Genomic DNA, 25,412 nt, shown 5'->3' with positions numbered 1-25,412 from the left:
ACACTAATATCAACTCAAAAGTGGTATACAAGAGCCTGAAATAGATGAATTAGATTTTACCAGAGACTGAGAGAGATGAATCGGTCTCTTTTTAGAGTTAGAGACACATGAAAGGGAAATTTATCAAGATTCACTAAGACTCAGACACTGCTATCAGCACACAAGTGGTATCTAGATTCTGAAATAGGTTTTTGCCATAGTCTGAGAGATGAATCGAATTCTTGTTAGAGTTAAAGATATATGAAGTGGGAATTTATCAAGATTCAGTCAAACACAGGCACTACTATCAACTCAAAAGTGGTATACAAGAGCCTGAAATAGATGCGTTAGGTTTTTACCAGAGACTCACAGAAAAGAATCGGTTTCTTTTTAGAGTTATAAACACATGAAGTGGGAATTTATCAAGATTCAGCCAAACACAGGCACTACTATCAACTCAAAAGTGGTATACAAGAGCCTGAAATAGATGCGTTAGGTTTTTACCAGAGACTCACAGAAAAGAATCGGTTTCTACGTAGAGTTAGAGACACATGAAGTGGGAATTTATCAAGATTCAGTCAAACACAGGCACTACTATCAACTCAAAAGTGGTATACAAGAGCCTGAAATAGATGCGTTAGGTTTTTACCAGAGACTCACAGAAAAGAATCGGTTTCTTTTTAGAGTTAGAGACACATACAGTGGGAATTTATCAAGATTCAGTCAAACAAAGGCACTACTATCAACTCAAAAGTGGTATACAAGAGCCTGAAATAGATGCGTTAGGTTTTTACCAGAGACTCACAGAAAAGAATCGGTTTCTTTTTAGAGTAAGAGACACATACAGTGGGAATTTATCAAGATTCAGTCAAACACAGGCACTACTATCAACTCAAAAGTGGTATACAAGAGCCTGAAATAGATGCGTTAAGTTTTTACCAGAGACTCACAGAAAAGAATCGGTTTCTTTTTAGAGTTAGAAACACATACAGTGGGAATTTATCAAGATTCAGCCAAACACAGGCACTACTATCAACTCAAAAGTGGTATACAAGAGCCTGAAATAGATGCGTTAGGTTTTTACCAGAGACTCACAGAAAAGAATCGGTTTCTTTTTAGAGTTAGAAACACATGAAGTGGGAATTTATCAAGATTCAGTCAAACACAGACACTATTATCAGATCATAAGTAGTATACTAGAGTCTGAAACAGCCGAATTAGGTTTTACCATAGTCTGAGAGAGATGGATTGGACTATGTTTAGAGTTAGAGACTTATAAAGTGGAAACTTATCAAGATTCATTCAGACATACACACTACTATCAGATCATAAGTAGTATACTAGAGTCTGAAACAGATGAATTAGGTTTTACCATAGTCTGAGAGAGATGAATCGAACTCTTTTTAGAGTTAGAGACATCAGACACTACTATCAGCTCACAAGTGGTATAATAGATCTTGAAATAGGTTTTTGTCATAGTCTGAGAGATGAATCAAATTCTTTTTAGAGTTAAAGACATATGAAGTAGGAATTTATCAAGATTCAGTCAAACACAGACACTATTATCAGATCAAAAGTGGTATACAAGAGCCTGAAATAGATGAATTAGATTTTACCATAGTCTGACAGAAAAGAATCGGTTTCTTTTTAGAGTTAGAGACATATGAAGTAGGAATTTATCAAGATTCAGTCAAACACAGACACTACTATCAGCTCACAAGTGGTATACTAGAGTCTGAAACAGATGAACTAGGTTTTACCATAGTCTGAGAGAGATGAATTGAATTCTGTTTTAGAGTTATAGACATATGAAGTAGGTATTTATCAAGATTCAGTCAAACACAGACACTACTATCAGAACATAAGTGGTATACTAGATTATGAAATAGGTTTTTGCCATAGTCTGAGAGATGAATCGAATTCTTTTTAGAGTTAAAGATATATGAAGTGGGAATTTATCAAGATTCACTCAAACACAGACACTATTATCAGATCATAAGTGGCATACTAGAGTCTGAAACAGATGAATTAGGTTTTGCCATAGGCTGAGAGAGATGAATCGAACTCTTTTTAGAGTTAGAGACACATGAAGTGGGAATTTATCAAGATTCAGTCAAACACAGACACTACTATCAGCTCACAAGTGGTATAATAGATTCTGAAATAGGTTTTTGCCATAGTCTGAGAGATGAATCGAATTCTTGTTAGAGTTAAAGATATATGAAGTGGAATTTATCAAGATTCAGTCAAACACAGACACTACTATCTGATCATAAGTAGTATACTAGAGCCTGAAATAGATGAATTAGGTTTTTACCAGAGACTGAGAGAGATGAATCGGTTTCTCTTTAGAGTTAGAGACACAAACAGTGGGAATTTATCAAGATTCAGTCAAACACAGGCACTTTTATCAACTCACAAGTGGTATATTAGAGCCTGAAATAGATGCGTTAGGTTTTTACCAGAGACTGACAGAAAAGAATCGGTTTCTTTTTAGAGTTAGAGAGATATGAAGTGGAAGTTTATCAAGATTCAGTCAAACACAGACACTACTATCAGATCATAAGCACTATACTAGAGTCTGAAAACTCTTAATGCCCTATAGGCCCGCTTCCTGTGATTAACACAATACTACTTGTGGTTTGGTTGTGGTGTTTCTATGCTAGATAAAAAGCATTTTATCCAGAATCCCATTTTAGCATAAAATAGCTATTGTCGAAAACCATTACCTGGAAGTTTACAAGCCCCAACCTTGGAACCTGACCTTTTGGAAAACAAAAACTTGGAACCCAACCCAACCGAACTTCACTAATTCAGGCTATTTCATTTTACTTCATCTTTTTCCTCCGTGAAAAACCATCCTGTGCATTAAGAGTCTCAGGCAATCCTGTTTTCAAGAATCTAAGGGCAAACGTGACAACATTGAATATCAAACGAACAAAGATTTTTCTAATGAGGAAAATGAAAAAGAAGCCAGAAATGCGTTACATTTGTTGGGATTGGCGTAAATTCCATACTTTTTGTGTATTCTTTCTACTCTCTCAAAAGATGGGAGAGGGCTGAAATCAATGGCCCTCTTCCTTTGGTCACACATAGAAAGAGCCGAAAAGGACGCAATTGCTTCTTCTTATCAATACCACTTTCAAGAAAGTGTCCAAGATGTTCAGATTGAAAATACAAGTTGCTTACCTTCGCTTGAACTGCATGTAAAGCAAAAAGAACAGCAGCCTCAGGGGGCAGTAGATATTCCTGTTCAATATCCTTTGCTTCACTTGCAAGAAGAACAGATGCTGTGTGGTCTCTTGCACTACCTCCTCCGCAATATCTACTGGGAAGTACTTCACAAAGAACAAGAACTGACAGGGAAAGTAAAAATACAAGTTGCTTACCTTCGCCTGAACTGCATACGAAGCAAGAAGAACAGCAGCCTCAGGGGGGCAGTAAATATTCCTGTTCAATATCATTTGCTTCGCTTGCAAGAAGAACAGATGCTGTGTGGTCTCTTGCACAACCTCCTCCGCAATATCTTCAGGGAAGTATTTCACGAAGAACGAGAACTGGCAGGGAAACATCTTCTTAACATCTTGCTCGATAACTGAAAGAACCTGTTTACGTCTGAAATCCCAACTGAAAGGACAAGGGAGGGGGTGTGAAGAGTGCGTACCAATACGGTGACATGAGTTTGCCATAGCCTTAAATAGGTATATTTTCGAGGACCACACTGCCTTTCTGTGATCAACAAATAAAAGTTCAAATAGGGACAAGTCCTTTTATTAGACAGTGAAAAACAATAAAAGGACTAATCCCTATTTGAACTTTAATTTGTTGCCTTTTTAAATTTAATTTGAACTTATTCGCTTTTTAACCTCTTCAACAAACAGCCCTTCTCAGGGGTGTCGGAACGGGCATTTGGGGACGTAAAATATTTCATCTATTTGTAAATATTCGTAAAATATTTAACATATTTTAATATAATGTAAATATTTAACATATTTGGCGAAAATATTATATTTTGCTGGCAAAAACAAACTTATGTCATTTCTCTCCCCTCCTAAAAGGCTTTGCAGGATTACCCCCTTCCTCCCAAACCCAAAAAACGTAATGCCAACGCACAATGTCTCAATTTTTGGCATATGGGTGGTACTCTTTGAAGTTCCTTAATGGGGGAGTAGCTTAAACGCAACATGACCAAACATGCAATTTACTGGATATATAATCTAAATAGTTTAATTTTAGTTAATCTACTAATAACTTAAATCATAATTCAACAGTTTAAATAATTTTAAGTCATCATTTATGAATGGAAAAAAATTAATTACTGGAAATAATTAGTGATATGGGGATTGTCTTAACCTACACAACTGGATCAATTAGAAATTTGTCTCAGGTGAAATTTTGTCATTTGATCGTGTGAAATAAGTCATACAGCTACGGTGGTTGTCCCATACAGGCGGCATAAATTTTCCCGAGATAAAATCCCTATCAGGACAGAAATTGTCAATTAGCCTTATTAAATTACAATTTATTAAATGTAATTAACCTTAGAAAATTAGCCCTTAGATAATGACAATTAGTCTTAGAAAAAGTTGCAGTAATCATCCATAGGGCTAGAAGACACAGCAAACAGTTGGTGTGTAGCTAACTGGAGACAATTACTGGAATCTAGATAATAATTAAATTTATAAAAGCTAATTTTTTCTCAACTTTAAGGAGCAACATTAAAACGAAAATTGATTATTCCGTATATGAGAGGTGGTAGACCCTTACTCGACCCTCACTCTTTACGCTAAACCACTTTAACCTCTTAAACATCTTTAACAATACTTCTCATTGGAATTCGATGGTCCTTGTGGTTGAGCAATCTCTCTAAAATAATTGTGACAAACAGTTAAACTGTAGCTTAAGAAACAAGGATTGAGGAATGGGGAATCCCCCTCGTATGTCAAATAATTTTGGTTTTGTTTTAACTTTTAATGTTGCTCCTTACTTACAGTTAAAAAACTTGTTTTTCGTCTAGTTTCCACTGTTTTTCAAAGAATGTCAGGAAATCCCCGTCCCTCCCTCCGTGTAAAATGTCCAGGGAAAAATTACCTCCGTAAACTTTTCTCTCCACTAAAAATTCTCACCATGGGCCCCCCCCCCCCAGAAAACATCTCTGTATACTTCCCATGACACATACTAAATGCCAACAACAAGGAAATTGCGTAACTTAAAGTTCTATCCGCAGGACTGTCCGAGGTATAGTCGGAACTATACCATCCCCAAAGGTACAGTTCTTAGATCTTTCAACTATGCTGAATCAAATGGCTATCTCAAAATTTTGGTGAGATGTCTTTGGGGAAAAAGAGGCGTGTGAGGGGCTTTGTTATGGCAAAAAGTCCACATTTTTACAGCTTGAAGCCTCTAAACTATGGTTCACTTATACGCTGAATCTAACAGTGTGGTTTTCATTAAGATGCCTTAATTTTTGAAGGGTATTTTCCCTCTTTTTTTCAATAATGCAATTTTTTTCAGTCTCGTAGATTTTGACGGTTAACATTAAACTTGATGAATTTTATATACTTAGAATCAGCATAAAAAGCAGATTATCTTGGTGTATCTTTTAGAATTTCGGTAACTATTGGGCCGAGTCTCTCCTTACTTACAGTTCGTTACCACTAACCGTTTGATGAACTTAGGTTAATGTGGCCAAAATGACGAAAAGGTAGTCTAAACTGAAAGGGACAACCTAAATGTGTTAAGCTTGCGATCGTAAGTAGCAAGGGCTATCTATGTGACAAGAGCATGCGATGAACTTTTATTGTTAATTAATTTGTAAAACTTTTTTTCAAACAACAAGTTTTTCAAAGAATATAAAAAGCTCCATTAAGCCAAAAATGAGCTGAATTAAAGTCAAGTAATCTTCCAAGCGTAAAACTACCACAAATCACTAGCAATAAATAAATGAAACACAAAACGAACAGAAATTACAGTAAATAGTTTAGTCAAACTCAAAATGAGGAAAAATTAACATTAGTAGGGCTGATAACCCCAATGCCTTCTCAAAACCAAAACAAAACTTAGGCTTTACTGAAAAAAAGAAACAAAAAACAAAAAAATGACCTGGATTGTCAGTCTAATATAAATATAAAGGTAATTATTCCTTAAAGTCTTAATATTTTTTTCATTTATAGAAGTAAAATAAAAAAGTTTAAAACATATTTTGTTTTCAGTAAGGCGTAAATTATGTTCTGGTCTTGAGAAGGCATGGGGGTTAATAGCCCTACTAATGTCAATTTTTGTTCGTTTTGAGTTTGACTTGACTATTTATTGTAATTTCTGTTCTTTTTTAGTTTCACTTATTTATTGATAGTGATTTGTAATAGTTTTACGCTTGGAAGAGTACTTTATTTCAGCTCATTTTTGGCTTAATGGAGCTCTTTACTTTTCTTTGAAAAAATTATTTTGTGAAAAAAGTTTTTTAAATTAATTTATGCTCGTTTTCTATTGATATAGTCTTTTTCATGAATTATTTTCTATATATTCTTGTTTTGTTTTTTTTTTCTATAAGAATCCATAGTTTGGCTTGCTATTTGTATGTTGGGAGAAACTTTTTCAACAATTTTTAATTTTCCGTTTAAGCATTTTTTTAATTTAATTTTACGACCTTTTTTAACAATTTAAACAATTTTTTTTACAATTTACGATCATTTACGAAAAATTAAGCAAGAAAAACGGGTTTTAATTTTTATACAGCAGTGAATACAATAAAATAAACACTTAATTAAACAAAAATACTCCGAATATTTCGGCCCCACGTCCGGGAGCCTTTCTCAACGGAAAAAAAAAGAAAAAAAATAAACAAAAAATGTTCTTTTTAAAAACCTTAACTTACATCAAAATAAACAAAAAAAAAACACAGAAAAAAAAACAACTTATGTTGTTTTGTGTTGCAGCAACACAAGAATGCCATAGATTGCTCTCTAAAACAAAATAAAACACCGGAAACGTTTGAGTCAGCTTTGGCATAAAATCCTTATAATTTTTTTCATTACAGTATTTTACTTGATCAAACAAAAATAGTAGAAATATCTGCAAGACTTTTATGAAGCTTCAGTTTAATGATACAAACAAAACAATTACTATGTGAGGGCATTAATATCAATAGAGATGAAGGGGTCTTTAGCATCAACTTAATTTATTCTAGTTTAGTCGAAAAGTAGACTAGATATTCAGCCAACACCGATTCTAATGCTAGTTCTAAAACGAAAGATGACCTTGGGAAAAAAGGTCAGAATGGGGTAAATGCTGGGAAAAGTAAATGAACTGCAGCTAAGGTTGCAAGCAAACGAATCCGTTCAATTTATAATTCAAACAGTGGTTGATGAACTTATGAGATTTACTTAGGGGTTATGGGCCGGGGGTTAGCTGACCTTTATTGTTTTGGTTAAAGTATAAATATATTCTTCATTTTTTGATAAATTTCCATTTATATACTGTGAGGAGGCGTGTTTGAATAAATATGGACATTCGATTTTGTTTATACGCCAGTGAATGGAAGTGTTTATTTAATATGTGAGTTTCGTTTCCTATTTATTTACATTCTTTCTTTTGTTGTTTTTTTTTTGTGTGTTTTTTTTTGTCTATTTTGATGTAAGTTAAGGTTTTTAAAAAGAACATTTTCTTGTTTCATTTTTTTCTTTTCTTTTTCTCCGTTGAGAAAGGCTCCAGGACGTGGGGCCGAAATATTCGGAGTATGTTTGTTTAATTAAGTGTTTATTTTATTGTATTCACTGCTTTATAAAAATTAAAACTCGTTTTTCTTGCTTAATTTTTCGTAAATGGAAAAGCAAAGTGGTCTAAGAAATTATTTACGATCTTTTACGATCTTTTAAACAATTTTTAATCAACAATTTAAGTATTTTTTAATTTAACTTACGGCTTTTTTTTAACAATTTAAACAATTTTTTACAAACGACCTTTTACGACCTTTTCAACAATTTTTAATCAACAATTTAAGAATTTTTTAATTTAATTTTACGACCTTTTTTAACAATTTAAACAATTTTTTACAATTTACGGCCTTTTACGATCTTTTAAACAATTTTTAATCAACAATTTAAGTATTTTTTAATTTAATTTTACGACTCTTTTTAAAAATTTAAATTTTTTACAATTTACGACCTTTTACGACGTTTTAAACAATTTTTAATCAACAAAGTATTTTTTAATTTAATTTTACGACCTCCTCAAGTTGACCTGAAAAATAAAACTTAATTTCATTCCCAAAAGATTCAATCTATACCCTTTGAAAACCTGGATACACCTACACTTTCTTCATATATTTAAACCGTAGGAGAAGAATTAGTAATAGTAGTAACCCCCAAAGTTTCAAATTAAAACCCCCCCAGTCGTTCTCAATACATTGCTGAAATGGCTAATTGGCAACCATAAACACAATGACTTTGATTTAGTTTTAAAACAACATTTAGTTTTTAAAAATAATGGGATAACTACATAATTGTGGGGTGGGGGGTTGACATGCCCAATGTCCTAAAGACATAGTTGCTCGACCATTCTACTATGCTGAACAAAATGGATGTCTCAAAATTTTTACTGGATGTGTTTGGAAAATGAGTGGACTTCAGAGAAGACTGCTTGCCCTCTTATCTCTTTTTATTCTTATTAATTAAAAAAAACTTTTTCCAGAAAATAAGTTTTTCAAAGAAAAGGAAAGAACTCCATTAAACAAAAAATGAGCAAAAATAAAATCAAATAATCTATTAAGCGTGAAACTACCACAAATCAGCATCGATAAATAAATGAAACCCAAAACGAACAGAAATTATAATAAATAACCGAGTCAAACCCAAAACGAGCAGAAATTAACATAAGTTGGGCTCAAACCCCTATGCCTTCCAGGGCCAGAACATAATTTGCACTTTACTGAAAAATACAAATGAATGTGCATTGTCAGTTTAATATACATATATTGATATTTAGCAATAAAAATGTTAATATTGTTTGAATTATTTAAGTTATAAAAGTAAAAACATTTATATTTATATTTATGGAAAAAGAAAAAGAAAAAAAACAAAAAAATAACAATACATTGTGCCAACATCGTTCTTTACTTAGGCAGCGCTAATGCGCTGCCTATGAAAAAGGGCACCATTAACTTTTAATTTTGAATCAAAATAGCTCCTTTAAAGGCTTCAATTATATTTCTAGCTATTGTAGAGTGGAGCTGCCTATGATATTGCTTATATGCCCTGTTGAAAACCTGCATGCATGCAGTGTTTACGTTTAACCGAAACTCCCCCTACACGTTCCCTAACAGTTTCACCTTAATACCCTTAGCGTCATTAGTTACAGTAACTGTAGTGGTAGCATTAATAGTGCCTCCTGGCTAGTTCAAAATCCACCACAACTTACTCTTAAACGTCTAATTTAATATCTTGAGATATTGCTTTATCACATTTTTGAAAATGTACATGTTCATATTCATATGGTTCACATGTTTCGATTTGGTTCAAAATCCACCTAAATATTTCTCATATTTGATTACTGAAGACATTGTTATATACTGTTTGGACTATTGGTTACAAAATGGCTATCTCATAATTTCGATCGAATGCATTTGGGGAAAAAATGATGTCAGAGAGGTTGAGGGGGGTATTTTCCCTCCATCAAACTTTGACTCTTAAAATGGAACTAGAACTACTCCTTTCCAATCAAATGAGCCTCATCTACAATTCCCAAGACCACCCATTTCATTAAATCCTTACATTCCCCGGGGCATAACTTCCAACCCTTACCCCCACACCCTGAGGGTGGTCGTATCAACCTCAAAGGCCTTGTTATGTAATCTTTGGACTATTTTTTAACAAATGGCTATTGCAAAATTTCTACCTGATGCATTTGGGGAAAATATGACGCGGGGGGTAGCTGCCCTCCGATTATTTTGACTCTTAAAAAGGACACTTAAACTTCCGATTTCATATCAAATGTCAAATGTTCCGGTTTCATATCAAGAGTTTATAGGACCACCCTTTCCATAAAAACCTTATATACCCTGGGGCAAAAATTAAAAACCTTGCCCTGAGGGCTGTGGGGGGGGGGGGGTCTCATTATCAAGGACATAATTTCCGAAACTTTAAACTAAGTCAGACAAAATAGCTATCTCAAAATTTTGATTGGACGTGTTTGGGGAAATAATGGACGTGGGGGGGAGAGGTTGGATGCCCCCAATAACTTTCGACTATTAAAGAGGGCACTAGCCCATTCAATTTCCCATCGAATGAAGTTTTTTTCCAAATTTCTACGACAACAAATGCATTTCGGGAAAATACGACGCGTGTGTGTATGTGTCTGGGGAGGCATCTGTCCTCCGCTCACTTTGACTCTAAAAGAGCTCTACAATTTCTGATTACCAATCCAATGAGCACCCTCCAAATTCTATACGACTACCCTTTCTTTAAAAAGCTTATATACCCTCAGGAGGTGACTTACAACCCTTACCCTGAGGGCTATGGGGGGGGGGGGTTGCCATCCTCAAAGATTCTGTACCTTTCAACTACGCTGAACCAAATAGCTATATCAAAATTTGAATTCAATGTGTTTTGGAGAATGATTGATGTATGGGGGGAGGGGGTCTAGTTGACCTTCAATCACTTTCAACTGTTAAAAAGGTCACTAGAACTTCTCATTTACAATCTAATGAGTCCCCTCCGAGGTTTATACGATTAGTCATTCTATAAAAACCCTACATGCACTCAGGGCATAGCTTACATCCCTGGCCCTGAGGGCCTTGGGGGGATTGTCATCCTCAAAGACATAATTTCCAGACCTTTCAACTATGCTGAACAAAATGAATATCTCAAATTTTAATTGGAGGTGTTTGGGGTAATGATTGGCGTGAGGGGGGGGGAGCTGGTTGCCCTCCAATCCCATTTGACTATTAAAAAGGGCAGTAGTCCTTTCAATTTCCAATCGAATGGTTCCTTTTTGAAGTTTCTACAACAAATCCTTCCATACGAAGTTCCCTGGCCAAAAACCAAAAAAAAAAAAAAAAATAGAACATACAATGTGCTCACATCGCTCTTTACTTTATTAAGTCTAAATTAAAGTCTTTATTAAGTCTAACTTAATAACGCAAGCAGCTCTTGAAATACTACTTTGTCATCTTTTTGAAAATCGACATGCTCATAGTTTGTTTTGATCTAGTTCCAGATCCGCGTAAATATTCTTTAAAAGCTTTATCTTAATACTCTTAGGTTGCGCAGTAGCAATAGTTGTAGTAGCAGCATGCGCATAGCACCTTTCGTTTCTTCAATATCCCCTTCAAAACATACTGGAAGTGTCAACTTAATACCATTAACCGTTCCTTAAACATTCGTGATACGTCCCGTTGACAACCTGTGTGGACATATTGTGTTTCGATTTAGTTTCATAAAGTTTTAATGCATTCCAAATTTTTCACCTTAATATCCTTAGGTTTAATAGCAGTAGCAGTAGTAGCTGCAGCAGAATCAGTAGTATTAGCCTTAGCTTCAGAGGCAGCAGTAGCAGTAGAAGTAGTAATAATAGTAGCAGCAGTAGTAGTATGAGCTGTTGGACCTGTAACAGTTGACGCTTCGAATGATAATGCTGAGCGGCTGCTCAATTTCTGCATCGCCAATGCTATATCAGTCAAAAATACTTGGTTTGTGAGAAAAGACATTGCGAAGTACATATGGTACAGCAATGATGCCAGGGAAAAAAAGATGCTTGACTACGTCATTGTTTGACAAAGCTGGATTTTGTTTGTCCAGAACTGCCGCTCATACAGAGGTGCCAAGCTTGGCAATTCCGACCATCGTCTCGTCTCTGCAAGGATCAAACTCCGGCTGAGGGCTAATAAGAGTAACTACTCACCCACCAAGAAGATAGACATCTCTCGACTGAAGCAAGATCCCTCGGTTCGTGAGCAGTATATGGTTGAAGTCTCTAACCACTGCGAGGCTCTCCAGCAGTGTTCAGAAAGCGAGTCAGCATAGACCACTTTCAAAAGACAATGTTCTCAAAGCAGCTATGGAAGTTGCGGGCTTGAAGCCCGAAAGAAGAAAGAGTGGATTAGCAACCACACGTTTGAAATAATTAAGCAGAGACGGCGAGCGACATTACGAGGAGATATGACAGCCTACAGACAGCTCAGCAAACAACGTAACTCCTTGCTTCACAAGGACAAGAAACATTTCATTGCGGGCAAAGCCGCTGAGCCCGAGCAAGCTTCCCAAAAGAAAAACATAGGCCCAACATTCAAGATCCTACACGAGCTGACTGGACAACATACCATGACGTCCACAAGCCTGAAAGCAGCGAATGGAGAAACCATATACGATCAGTCTCAATGTGTTGGCCTCTGGGAGAAACACTTTAATAGGCTGCTAAACTCAGATCCGCCCGATTCCATTGACCCAGAGCTTGTTGCCGTTGCTGCAGAAACTATTCCTAACCCCGACAGCGCCAAATTTTCTGCTGAGGAGATTAAATCGTCCATGAGGAAACTGAAAAACAATAAAACAGCTGGTACCTGTGTCATCGCTTCAGAGTTATTTACTACGGGCGACCCTGCAATGATACTTTGGCTCCAGATGGTGTTAAGCGTAATCTGGCACGCTGAAGTTATACCGTCAGACTGGAAGAAAGGGATCATCGTGCCAGTGTTTAAGCACAAGGGCAGCAAGACAGATTGCAGCAACTACCGTGGTATCATCCTACTCTCTGTTCCTGGAAAGCTGTTTGCAATGCTCCAGTTGAAACATGCAATAATCCTACATGCTTCGCGCCACCCCCAACAAGCCAGATTCATGCCAGGAAGAGCGACAACTGAAAAGATTCATGAGGTCAGACAGATCGCTGAGAAGACACTGGAATTCAACAAAAAAGCTTACATAGTTTTCATTGACTTTAGTTCTGCCTTTGAAACTGTTGACAGACAGTCCCTTGGGCTAATCCTGAAAGCTGCGGGCCTACCAACAAAGATAGTCAGCCTCTTTAAAGAACTCTACAGCAGCAAAGAAAGCGCCATCCTTGTTAATGGAAGCTGCCGTCTTCCTTCCCCATCAAAAATGGTGTACAGTAAGGATGCGCTGCTGCACCTGAGCTGTTCAACAATGTTATCAACCACATTTTGAACGAGACACATCATTTCCACCCTTTTGGTACAAGTTATACCTGGAGGGCTTTTTCTGATGTTGACTTTGCCGACAATATAGCCGTCCTTAGCAAAAATCTAGACTAACTTAAGTCTGCACTCGAGACGCTCTTCTCCACTGCCTCCGGAGTTCGGCTGCAAATCAACTGGAAGAAAATGAAGATCATGCCATAGAAAAGACCGCATCGGTATTACCCTTAACTGTTGCAATCAACGGCCAAGCTGTTGACGTGGTAAGGCAGTTCACTTATCTCGGATAATTATATCATCAAATGGCACACTTGACCCCGTAATCTCTGCCAGATCAGCCAAGGCAAACTCTGTATTCGGACGGCTCCTGAGAGCAGTCTTCCACAAACCGCAAATTAGTCGCCTTACAAAAGCCCGAAGTTTCAACACCACAGTCTCAAGACTCATGCTGTACTCTTTTAAGACATAGCCGATAACCCAGACACAGCTAAGAAAGGTCGATATCCAAACTAGACACCTGCGTCAAGTTGAAGGCTTCAAATGGTATGACAAGAACCGCAATATTGAGATCCTGAAGACCTTCTAGTTACCGAACCTCTCCACCCAAGTATAAACTCGTTCTCTCAGATGGTACGGCCGGACCCATTCCTAGCCCTAGACAGGGCTGCTTGGAGAAGACTGACAGCGTTGCCAACCAGTTCCCTCTACGCTCGCGACCCCGTTGAGCAAGAGCGTTAAGTCAAGTAAATCAAGTGCACATATTTCGTTTTGGTCAGATGATCTTCCTCTTTAGGAATTATGTGAAAGTTCCAACTTAATACCCAAATCAATTCTTGAGATACACTCTTTTGACAAAGTACATGCACATAGAATCTTTTGATTTGGTTCAAATTTCCCCTCAATATTGTAAATAAAGTCGCATGGTAGTAGTAGTGGTAGCAGTAGTAGTGGTGGTATTTATAGTAGTTGTGTTAGCATGGATAGCATGCCTTTTTTATCATTTCCCTTATCATTTACTGAAAGTTCAAAATTAACATAGACAGTCATTCCTTAGTTACGCCCTTTTGACAATCCGTATATACATAACGTGGTTTGATTTAGTTCAATACTCTACTCAACATTCTCTGAAGAGCTCACCGAAATGCCCTTCGTCTTTTTCGAAAGTAAAGTTCACAATATACATACCTTTCTCAAAAACATATACTGTATGTAAACAATGAACGAAATCTCCCTGAAGACTGTGGGAAAGTTGACATCCCCAAAGACATGATTAATGGATGTTTCAACAGTACTGAATAAAATAGCTCTCTTAAAATTTTGATCGGATATGTTTTGGGGACTGATAACCTTGGGGAGGGGGTGGTTTCCTTCCATTCACTTTTGACTCTTAAAAAGGGCACCAGAACTTCTTATATCCATTAAAATAAACCCCATCCAATCCGAAGTTCATACGACCACCATTTTCATAAGAAAGCCCAAGGACATAACTTACAACCCTTGCCCCTGGGCTCTGAAGGGTTGTGTCCACCCTGAAGACATTGTTATATGTTCTTCGGATTATTGTGAACAAAATGGCTATCTCACAATTTTGATCGGATACTTTTGGGGAAAAGAGGATGTCACGGGGGGATGCTAGTTTTCCTCCATTACTTTTGACTCTTAAAAAAGAATTAGAACTATAAATTTCCAATCAAATGAACCTCCTCTAAATTTCAAACGACCACTCCTTCTATACCAGGCTATAACAAACAACCCTTGCCCCCAGACTCTGGGGGGTTGTGTCAACCCCAAAGGCCTTGTTATGTGATCTTTGAACTGTTTTTGAACAAATGGCTGTCTAAAAATTTCTATCAGATGCATTTCGGGAAAAAAACGACGTGTGTGTGTGAGTGTGGGGGGGGGGGTCTGCCCTCCGATCACTTTGACTCTTAAAAGGGCACTAGAACTTCTGTCTACTAGTCCAATGAACCCACTCCAAATTTTATACGCCCAACCTTATTTACCCTCAGGATATGACTTACAACCCTTGCCCTGAGGGCTGTGGGGTGAAGGATTGTCATCCTCAAAAACATAGTTTACGAACCTTTCAACTACGCTGAACAAAATGGCTATCTCAAAATTTCGATTGGATGTGTTTGGAGAAACGATGGGCATGGGGAAGAGTTGTTGGTTGCCCTCCAGTCACATTCGACTATTTAAAAGGGCTATCCCTTTGAATTTCCAATCGAATGAGCCCCTTTCGAAGTCTCCACGACAATTCCTTCTATACGAAGTGCCCTGGTCTAGCAAAAAAAAATAATAAATAATACATTGCGTCCACATCACTCTTTACTTAGGCAGTGCTATTGCGCTGCCTATGATAGTAATATACTGCCAAGATGTTCGTTTTGTCATTTTTTAGCTTATATTCTTTTCTCGTTTTTGGAGGGAGGGGGAGTGAGAATTACAAAAAAGTACCTGGAGTAGGGGGAGGGGGGAATGAAAGTCACTTCTAAATCGGCAAATCATATGAAAACATACAGAATGGGCAACTGAGGGTCATGATAAAAGGTTCTCATTACTTGGGCCTCATGCTTGGGCCTGTATCAAGGTTTTTTAATCAAGAGAATTAAAAAAAATAAAAAAAGAATTAAAAAGAGTTAAGGAATTAAGGATTAAAGAATTAAGGGGAATTCAAAAGATTTCAGACTTAATAAATCAATTGGTATCAATTGAGCTTCACATTATTATTTTCAGACTTTTATTTTCCCCATTTTTCCAAATTTTTATTGTTATCCTCATTTGCCCCTAATTAAAGCTCAACAAAAACCCCACATTTTCTAATATACTTGATTTATTCCTGCAATATTTGCATTATTTAGACGTACCATAAAATCAAAAGTACATCAAATCATATTTATCTAAATTTAACAAAAACAGAAACTTGGACTCTGATTAATCTTGTTTGTCTATTCGATAAGACATTTTTGCATATAAATACTGGCCCAGAATTGACGAATTCAAGTTGGCATCACAGTGACTTACCACTACCAAGATGAAGACTTTCTTTGTAGTTCTCGCTATAGTGGCAGCCGCTAGTGCTCGTAACCTCAAAGTCACAGGGGTCGAAGACTGTGGTAAGTATTCTTCGACATTCTCAAACTAAAAATCTTAAATTTAAGAAATAAAGCTAATCATTTCATCAATTTTTTCGATACCTAATGCCATCTATTCTCATTATTTATTCCTAGTCAAATCAAACAAGATTGTCCCATATCCGAAAACTAAAATCACAAAAACTAATTCTAGGAAAATGTTACCTTCACGTTTAACTCGATACGTTTTCTGTTTACTTTTAAGTTTAACTTTTTTTAACTTGGCGATTCATTGCAAAAAAATCAATTAAACTTTTGCTAAGAGCAGTGTGTTTAACAGACTTGAGAGGTGTGTTTAACAGGTTACAAAAAAAAAGATTTAACAAGAGCTTCCCAGACAAACCTTCTTTAATACTCAAAGACATTCCAAAATTACTGAACTTTCTTCCCTAGCCCCCCCCCCCTAACTAAATGCATGTAGCGCCACAGAAAAAGTCGTTTTTTTATGATATACACGAACAACTTCATTTTTCAAAACTTATAAAACAAAATTGATACCATTTCGAAGGTTTTCACTTATTTACCACTTATTTACCACTAATGGTAAATAAGTGAAGGTTTTCACTTATTTACCATTTCGAAGGTTTTCCCTTATTTGGTGCCAACATTAATTAAAGTTCTGGCTTACCCCAGAGCCAATCTGTCTATGGCTTCTCTCGCATCCGGAGCAGCCTTGCCAATCACTGACGTCCAAAAAGAGTGCAAATCACTGCCGAAAAAGAGTGATTTTTGCTAAAAAAAAAAACAGTGCAATTCCTAAAACTTGCACGCGCACGGCTGCCAAAGCTTGCAGATCACCTCCGAGGTATAAAAGAGTACATTTCAAATGAAGTTTTCAGCTTGGTAACCCTGTTCCCTGGGTTAATTACACTTCTGACGAAGCTACGAACTCCTGATGTTCAAACTGAATGAAAACTAACATCCAAAAAGAGTGATTTTCACTCTTCCGCTTCCCCTCTGAGGTAAAAAATAGTGCATTTCACACGAAAAGTTTGCAAGTTGGCAACCCTGATCCGGAGTACAGCGGCTACTCCTTAGAGTAACATATTTGCTAAAATACTCCTTAGAGTAACTCCTTAGAGTAACATTACTCCTTAGAGTAGCGCATGTGTTAAAAAATAAGAATTAATAATTGTAATCACTTTTTCAGGTGGAACCATTGTTAGTGGAAGTGGGGCAATCTACACAGATCCCATTTTGGTCCCTGGTTCCGGTGAAGGAGAATTGACACTTGTTTTCTCCCAAGACCTTCCAACTGACCTGCAGCTCGAAAAAAGAGTCACGAAACAGGGCTCTGGTGAGATGGTTCCATGTCTGGGAAACGGCTTTTTGGGATCTTGGTAAGAAAAATATTTATTCGCTGCTGTATTTTAACCCACTTTCAGTGTTTCAGTGTTTCATTCGATTCCTCTCCTCCAAGTTAATTTAAAAAAAAATAATTTATAATCGGTATTTTGTATCAACGTGTCTCAATTTACGACCGCTTGTGTTTCATTGTGTTTCTGTGTTTCATGTGCTTGTGTTTCAATTTCCGGCCGCTTGTGTTTCATTGTGTTTCTGTGTTTCATGTGCGTGTGTTTCAATTTACGACCGCTTGTGTTTCATTGTGTTTCTGTGTTTCATGTGCTAGTGTTTCAATTTACGACCTTGTGTTTCATTCTGTTTCTGTGTTTCATGAGCTTGTGTTTGAATTTACGACCGCTTGTTTTTCACTAGTGTTTCATTCGATTCATCTTGAAAATTTCGGTGAAGTCCCGAGATTGAGGGTAATGGAAACCTCCTCCAAATTTTTCAATAGATTTAATAAAAACAAACATGTCGACTGAAAGTAAGGGGCAACATTAAAACTCAAAACGAACAGAAATTATTCCCAATATAAGGGGAGGGGAGCTTCCCCTTCCTCGAGCCTCACTCTTGACATTAAAGTAATAAAGGTCTTTAAAAGTATTTTTCACTCAAACTCAACGGCCCTCGCGTTTGAGCAGTCTTTGTAACAGAATTGCGACAAAAAGTTGGAATTCAGTATTGAGGTAGGGACAGCCCCTCGTTTACAGAATAATTTCTGTTCGTTTTGAGTTTTAGTGTTGTTGCTTACTTTCGATTGAAATTTTTTTTTTTTTGCTTAATTTCTCATGGCTTTCCCAACCAAGCCAGTCCTTTCCCTGCCACCTCCCTACAGAAAAAACCCCGCCAAAAACCTCCGCTTATATCCCAATAACAAATGCTATACATGAAAAATGGGCAAATTGCGTAACTTACAATCCTTCCCTAGGGACTACAGATGGTCGTGTTACCGCAATTGCATAGTTATTGGACCTTTCAGCTATACTGATTTAAATATCTTATCAAATTTTGATCATATGTCTTTGAGGGGCGTGGGAGCGTGGTGGGGCTAGTTGCCCTCCAATATTTTTGGTCACTTAAGAAGGGCAGTAAGACTTTTGATTTCTGTTCGAATGAGCCATTTGTTTTGATGCATTTGATGCGAATTTTGGAAAAGAGCTTTGCACGGTACCTTGAACGGTCCAGGTCCTTGATGTCCCACCAAAATTCGAGTTCTTACATAGGCACTATTTGGCACAAATAATTCTTGATGATCAATGCATCTAGTCTGAATGAAAAGGCGGTTTTATTATTGTATCAACATTTGAATGAAGATATCCATGTAGGGAGAGGAGAAACGGTCCTGTTCCTTGATGTCCCGCCAAAATTCTAGTTTTTACATAGGCACTATTTGGCACACTTAAATCACAATGATCAATGTATCTAGTCTGAATGAACAGACGGTTTTTCCCGAAGGGTCATAAAAAAAAATACGTTATATAATTATTTTATAATAAGGTAGTTATAAAAAATAACACGGTGGGTTTATAATTATATTATATTTTCATTTTTGATGACAAAAAAAATCGATATTTTGAATAACCATACATTTCAAAAAATTCGACGTTTTGTATAGTTTTCAGAGTTTTTCTTCAAATAAAACCTATACTTAACATTATTTTCACGAAAAGATCGCTAAAAAAATTTCCCAATCAAATGAAAAGACATTTATGTAAGACAAATATATAAATTGCTACATTCAATAACATAGCTACAAACCCATAATTAGATTTTTTTTTTGTCGTAATGGCGGTTACTTGGAGATGAGTAGGCTATCGTCAGAACTACAAAAAGTTATGAAAGCTCGAACTTTGTAATTTCATTTAATTAATTTTAATATATGTAATTAAAATTTTTCAGTGACGTCGACGTTTGCGGTGCCATCACTACACAACCAGACGTTTTCTGCCCATACTTTCCCCCCGATGTCCCATGCGAGTGCCCATTGCTAGCAGGAGAAACAACTTTTCCCCTTACCCTTAACCTCCCAGCTGAATATATTCAATTTGGCCCGGTAAGTCTAATACTTCTTCAGATATTATTTCCAGTCCAGTTTCAATTTCAGTGATACTTCAAATCAAGAAGTAACGGGTTTAGGCCTCGTAATCTGGGAATGGAGGTATACGACATGAGTGTTAACGTATAAAACAAAAGGAATGTAATGTTAAATGTCAGAAATCTAGGTGGGGGAAGCTACCCCCCCCCCCCGGTTCAGGCCTAGAACCGCCACTGCCAGAAGCATTAGTATTTTACATAGATGATGGTTTTCACTTTTTCCACATTTACTGAAATCAAAAAGATTCACCGGAAAGCACAGAGAGGGGGATATTGCCCCCTAGATATAATTGTCTCCTTGTAGCCTATTTTCAAAAATAGTATTTCAGTGCTTTTGCTGAAAAAAAACTGAAAAGAATCAAAATTTTCCTTAAGTATATTTCGAGAATAACTTTTCTTTATTTTCCTAGAAAAAATCCCCCCCCCCTAACTTTCTGCAAATTGGCGTCCCTGGATAAATTAAGCATCTTGTAAATTGTTGTGGTTTCCCACATGTAACTAATAGGCTACCATATACGTAATCAGAAAATTCTATAAGGAATTAGACTTATGAATGCCTATTTTTCTCTGCTAAGATTTAGTGAAAGCTCTGAGATTTAGAATATGAAAAAAACAATCAGAATGTTATAAAATAATTAATATCTTTTTTTTTACAAATGATAACAAAGGTCCCAATGTAATTCATATCTGGATGCCTTTATAAACGGAAAAAAATAGGTCACTTGCAGTAATTGGGACCTTTGATAACAAAGGTCCCAATGTAATTCATATTTGGGTGCCTTTATAAACGGAGAAAAAATAGGTCACTAGCAGTAATTGGGACCTTTGATAACAAAGGTCCCAATGTAATTCATATCTGGATGCCTTTATAAACGGAAAAAAATAGGTCACTTGCAGTAATTGGGACCTTTGATAACAAAGGTCCCAATGTAATTCATATTTGGGTGCCTTTATAAACGGAGAAAAAAAATAGGTCACTTGCAGTGATTGGGACCTTTGATAACAAAGGTCCCAATGTAATTCATATTTGGGTGCCTTTATAAACGGAGTAAAAAATAGGTCACTTACAGTAATTGGGACCTTTGATAACAAAGGTCCCAATGTAATTCATATTTGGGTGCCTTTATAACCGGAGAAAAAATAGGTCACTTGCAGTAATTGGGACCTTTGATAACAAAGGTCCCAATGTAATTCATATTTAGGTGCCTTTATAAACGGAGAAAAAAATAGGTCACTTGCAGTAATTGGGACCTTTGATAACAAAGGTCCCAATGTAATTCATATTTGGGTGCCTTTATAAACGGAGAAAAAAAATGGCGGAACAACCAAAAACTAGTTCAAACAAATTAGCGCATACACAAAAAAAAAAAGATAAGAAAAAAACAAACACAAATGCTAGACAAAAATACGAATAAGAATGAAATTTATGGAAATGTTAAAAAGAAAAATGTTAAAAGGAATGTAAAAAGGAAATGCATGCAAGTGGTCAAACAAAACTTTATCCATGAGTTTATTATTTAATCCAGTTTTTTTTCGGTTAAAATAGGGTTTCGTATGTGAAGCAGAAACATTCGGAATTTTACATTCTAACCGTTTTTTTTTTTTTTTTTTTTTTTTTTTACAAAGTTTATCCGTCTTATTAAATCCTTTTCGATTTTCGTTATGTTAGGTTCAGTCTAATTACGTATGAAAAGAAAGTGTGTACTATGAAATCAAGTTTTAGAAAATGATATAAAATAACTGCGTTTTCATTAAAATATTAAACACTGCCTTTGATTCGTAGCAGTATTTTAACAGTGAAAGGGGAAGTATCAACATGTCAGTATGCCATTGCGCATCATACCCGCTCAAAGGAGAGGTAGACACCCCCTCCCTAGAAAAACATTGGGTATTCAATTGAAACTGAGTCCTATTTCCCCCTTCCCCTCTCAAAGATATTCAATATTATCCAAGGATTGGACTTGTGCAGCTGTAGGTACACCTCATAAGTTCATTCCAATGTAAAGGTGTTACATTCACCTCAAATAAAATTTTGAAAGAAATGCCCAGCTCACTGAAAATATATCATGATAAAATATCCTGGCGAATGGCAAGAAAGAGGAACAAGATAATCAATCAAACCAAAAAGACGAAATAAAACCAAGTCAAAACGGGTATGGGCACTATGGGTAGCAAGACCGTTTCCAAGAGGGGGTGAGTTACGGTGATTGACCCCTCACCCCCTCCAAAAAAAAACATTTGTCAGACTCGTAAAAACACAACCGAAATGCATTTAAAAATCTTTGATCTGTTTTTACTCCCCCTCCCCCCAGAAAAAAATTCTAAATGCACCTTTGAAGGGTAGACAAGCAAGTGAAATTAGCCCTGGATTAGTTTGCATCAAGATCCATAATTTATGTACCAAGGGGTATCAGGATCCGGGAGTAAATATTAGTTTCACGTTTAAGCTGGGTATAATGCGTCAAAACCAGAAAAACTGAAAATGGTTGAAGTAAACCAGTAGTTTATTATGCAGTGAAAATATTTCAATATATTAGTATTTACCTTTTTAATTGGTCTTTTAGACATAGGTAGAATCTATGATCAAAATAAAATATCTACTATTGCGAAAGAAAAGATATATACGTATGCAGTTAACCTCTGTCCAAGTGTTATTTCATTGAACGCTAATGAACCGGATCCAAGGAGGTCAACGAGGCCAGCTTCCACTTTTGCTTTGTAAATAATTAGAGCATTAAACCATATGTAGTTTTATTTTATTTCGTATATAAACTACTGCTTTTAATCGTTTTTAGTTTAGTTTTACTACTGATGACGGTCACTGCATATGTGACCGAAATATATAGTATTTTTGTGAAAGTTTTATCACTGTTTGTGAATAAGAAACTAGTTCAAAAGATCCCTAGCCCAAATAAAATTACTTTAGGCAAGAAAAACAAATCACTAGAAATAGTGATCAATAACTAGTGGGTGGCAACCCTACCCTTTAGCCATGTACAGCCGGAGACAGGAAATTGATATTCTTCTTCTTTTCCTCTCTATCTTTTTAGGGCGTCTATGAACAAACCTTGAAGATGTACTCTAATGCTGGTCACTAGAAATAGTGATCAGCAGAAATTTCTCTAGAAACTTATCTGGTGATCACTAGAAATATCACAAGAAAATCATAAGAAATAGTGATCAATCATTAGGGATGGGTGGCAACCTTGCCCTTAAGCTACGTAAAACTGGAGACAGGACATTTATTCTTTTTTTCTTTTTTAGGGTGTCTATGAACAAACCTTGAAGATGTACTCTGCCGCTGATCCAGCAACAACTCTTGGATGCTTTCTGATGACATTCACACTTGCTGATGCTTAAGATCGTCAAATTAATTTATCTTCATTTGTCTTTTTATAAATGAAGACAATAAAAACATGAAAAATACTGTTTTCAGTTATCTGATCATATGAAGCAGTTTCTAGTTACAGCCATTTAAATAATTGTAGGAGCAGCAGTGCCATAGATCTGAATAGTAGCAATTAACAAGCCAATAAAAGTATATCTAAGATGCTAGTCTTAGAGATATCTTTAAGAGGTAGGGGTATCCCTACGATGTAGCCTGCTAGTCTTCGCAAAGGAGGAAGATCACTGCTACCCATACAAAAAAAGCGGATTTTTCTTGTTGTTCTAGATGGGGATTTAAACCTTTAGTTTAGGTGGAAGGGCGTTTCAATCAGCGATTTCAATGACGCACTTTTAATTTAAATCTGTTGCCGTTTTATAAGAGTTTGAAGATCTTTTTCCAATTCCAGAAAAACTTTTTTCGTAATAAACTTTTATTATTGAGAAAATCCAATATAACAGTTATCATTCCTGAACAATTTTTGAACAGAAAATTTTTACACTAGATCTAGGCTATTTTTGAAACCTTTTTAAATAATTGTAAACCAAAAGTTTCATGGGCGCCCATAAGGGGGGGGGGGGGGGTTGCAAATGACTGAATGATACGGCCTTATTTTTATATTTTTGTTTTGAGATTTCTTTTATATAGCATTAAAAGTGTAAATTAGACGAGCTTCGCCCCCCCCCCCTGGAATTCAGCTTATGGGCGCCCATGAAAAGTCTATAAAATTTTTGACACAGTGGGCTATGGCTCCCTCTTTATGGTTGCTTTGGCAACCATCATAGGTGTGTACAAGGATATGGTGATGGGGAAGCTTAGCCTATATTCTTTAAGGGCCATCTACAAACTTCTTGGAAAGTTTTAGAAAACGTATATTTTCACTAATAAGGATATTTGAGTCTAAGTCAGAAGATCCTATCAAGGATCTTATCAAGATCCTATCAAGATCTGATCAAGTGGTCCTCCCCTAAGACATCATTTGATCTTCCTCCATTAATTGGACTGTTTGCTCCTGGACCAGTATACTAAAATATAAGACCCAAGTACCTTTCTTTTCCAATTTGAGCCAAACAGTGTTGTCTTTTGAATCCTGGAATTGAAGCCCAAAATACCAAGCTTCCCGAAGACCAATTGTTCTACAGACCAGATCAAATAATTCTTGACCAGTAGCTTTATTCTATAACGAAAATAACGACCCTTAGTTTTTAGGCTCAAATTGATGGTACAACAATAAGGTAAACATAAATTGAATGATGAAAACAGATACAAAAAAATAAAAAATAAAAACAAAATAAACAATAAACAAAGTAATACTATCAAATACTCCTCAGGAATTCCACGGAGATTTTCGGATTTCAGCTTCTTAAGCTCGGGATCTCAGAATACGTTATATATATATATATATATATATATATATATTTTTTTTTTTTTTTTTTTGTTGTTATTGTTTTTTTCTCTCTCTCTCTCTCTCTTTCTCTCTTTATCTCTCTCTCTCTCTCTCTCTCTCTCTCTCTCTCTCTCTCTCTCTCTCTCTCTCTTTCTCTCTCTGTGTCTCTCGTGCTATCTCCTTCTCTCTCTATCCCTCTTACTCTTTTCTCTCTCTATCTCTCTCGCTTTAGGTCTTTCTCTCTCCCTATCTTTCTCTCTCTCTCTCTCTCTCTGTCTCTCTCTCTCTCTCTCTCTCTCTCTCTTTCTCTCTCTCTCTCTCTCTCTCTCTCTCTCTCTCTCTCTCTCTCTCTCTCTCTCTCTCTCTCTCTCTCTCTCTCTCTCTCTATATATATATATATATATATATATATATATATATATATATATATATATATATATATATATATATATATATATATGTATATATATCACTATATATATATATATATATATATATATATATATATATATATATATATCGATATATATATATATATATATATATATATATATATATATATATATATATATATATATATATATATATATATATATATATATATATCTATACTCACCATATGCATCAATATCTATAGGCTACACAACATGGACTACTTTATGAAGCTATAATTTTCAGGCAGAGGAAATTGTTTTCTCAATATTTTGGTTTGTATATTGAGCTCCATAATCCCAAACACTTTTAATACATGTTTCCAAATGGGAAAAAAAATGTTTTCAGGTTCAAACATGGTGATACGTGCCTATTTAGAGGCTAAAAAGCTAAAACTGGGTAGGGTATCAGAGGGGCAAGGGTATTGATGATTTGTCCTAAGGGTATTAAGTTGAAACTTTAAGGGTGTGTTGAAGAGCTCTCGGAGGCCAACCAGGACCCGTTGCCCTA

General features: G+C 36.0%; 2 protein-coding genes across 2 annotated transcripts in view; one reads left to right on the top strand and one right to left on the bottom strand.

Annotated features, from left to right (window-relative positions):
• Positions 1-25,412, bottom strand: part of LOC148942392 (merlin-like) — a 150,556-nt gene that overhangs the window by 114,499 nt on the left and 10,645 nt on the right. Inside the window, 2 exon segments of the mRNA XM_089103541.1 lie at positions 3,369-3,574; positions 24,131-24,260. Of these exon segments, the coding sequence (XP_088959667.1) occupies positions 3,369-3,574; positions 24,131-24,260 (336 nt within the window).
• LOC148942393 (uncharacterized) lies at positions 16,087-23,124 on the top strand. The gene is made up of 4 exons (XM_089103543.1): positions 16,087-16,242; positions 17,411-17,600; positions 19,504-19,657; positions 22,963-23,124. The coding sequence occupies exons 1-4, from the start codon at positions 16,161-16,163 to the stop codon at positions 23,056-23,058; spliced, it is 522 nt and encodes a 173-aa protein (XP_088959669.1). The 5' UTR covers positions 16,087-16,160; the 3' UTR covers positions 23,059-23,124.

This window comes from Artemia sp. Qi Xiang Cuo, chromosome 17 (assembly GCF_049724085.1).
Source record: "Artemia sp. Qi Xiang Cuo chromosome 17, ASM4972408v1, whole genome shotgun sequence".
Lineage (NCBI taxonomy): Eukaryota > Metazoa > Arthropoda > Branchiopoda > Anostraca > Artemiidae > Artemia > Artemia sp. Qi Xiang Cuo.
Note: the sequence above shows the minus strand (reverse complement) of the source record. Positions and strands in the feature narration are given on the sequence as shown.

What these genes read in the sequence shown, in the direction of transcription:
- LOC148942393 (XM_089103543.1), top strand. Translation starts at nt 16,161, where the DNA reads ATGAAGACTTTCTTTGTAGTTCTCGCTATAGTGGCAGCCGCTAGTGCT. An exon ending in AACGGCTTTTTGGGATCTTG is followed by an intron (nt 17,601 to 19,503) that starts GTAAGAAAAATA and finishes AAAATTTTTCAG; the next exon opens with TGACGTCGACGTTTGCGGTG. An exon ending in AATATATTCAATTTGGCCCG is followed by an intron (nt 19,658 to 22,962) that starts GTAAGTCTAATA and finishes TTTCTTTTTTAG; the next exon opens with GGTGTCTATGAACAAACCTT.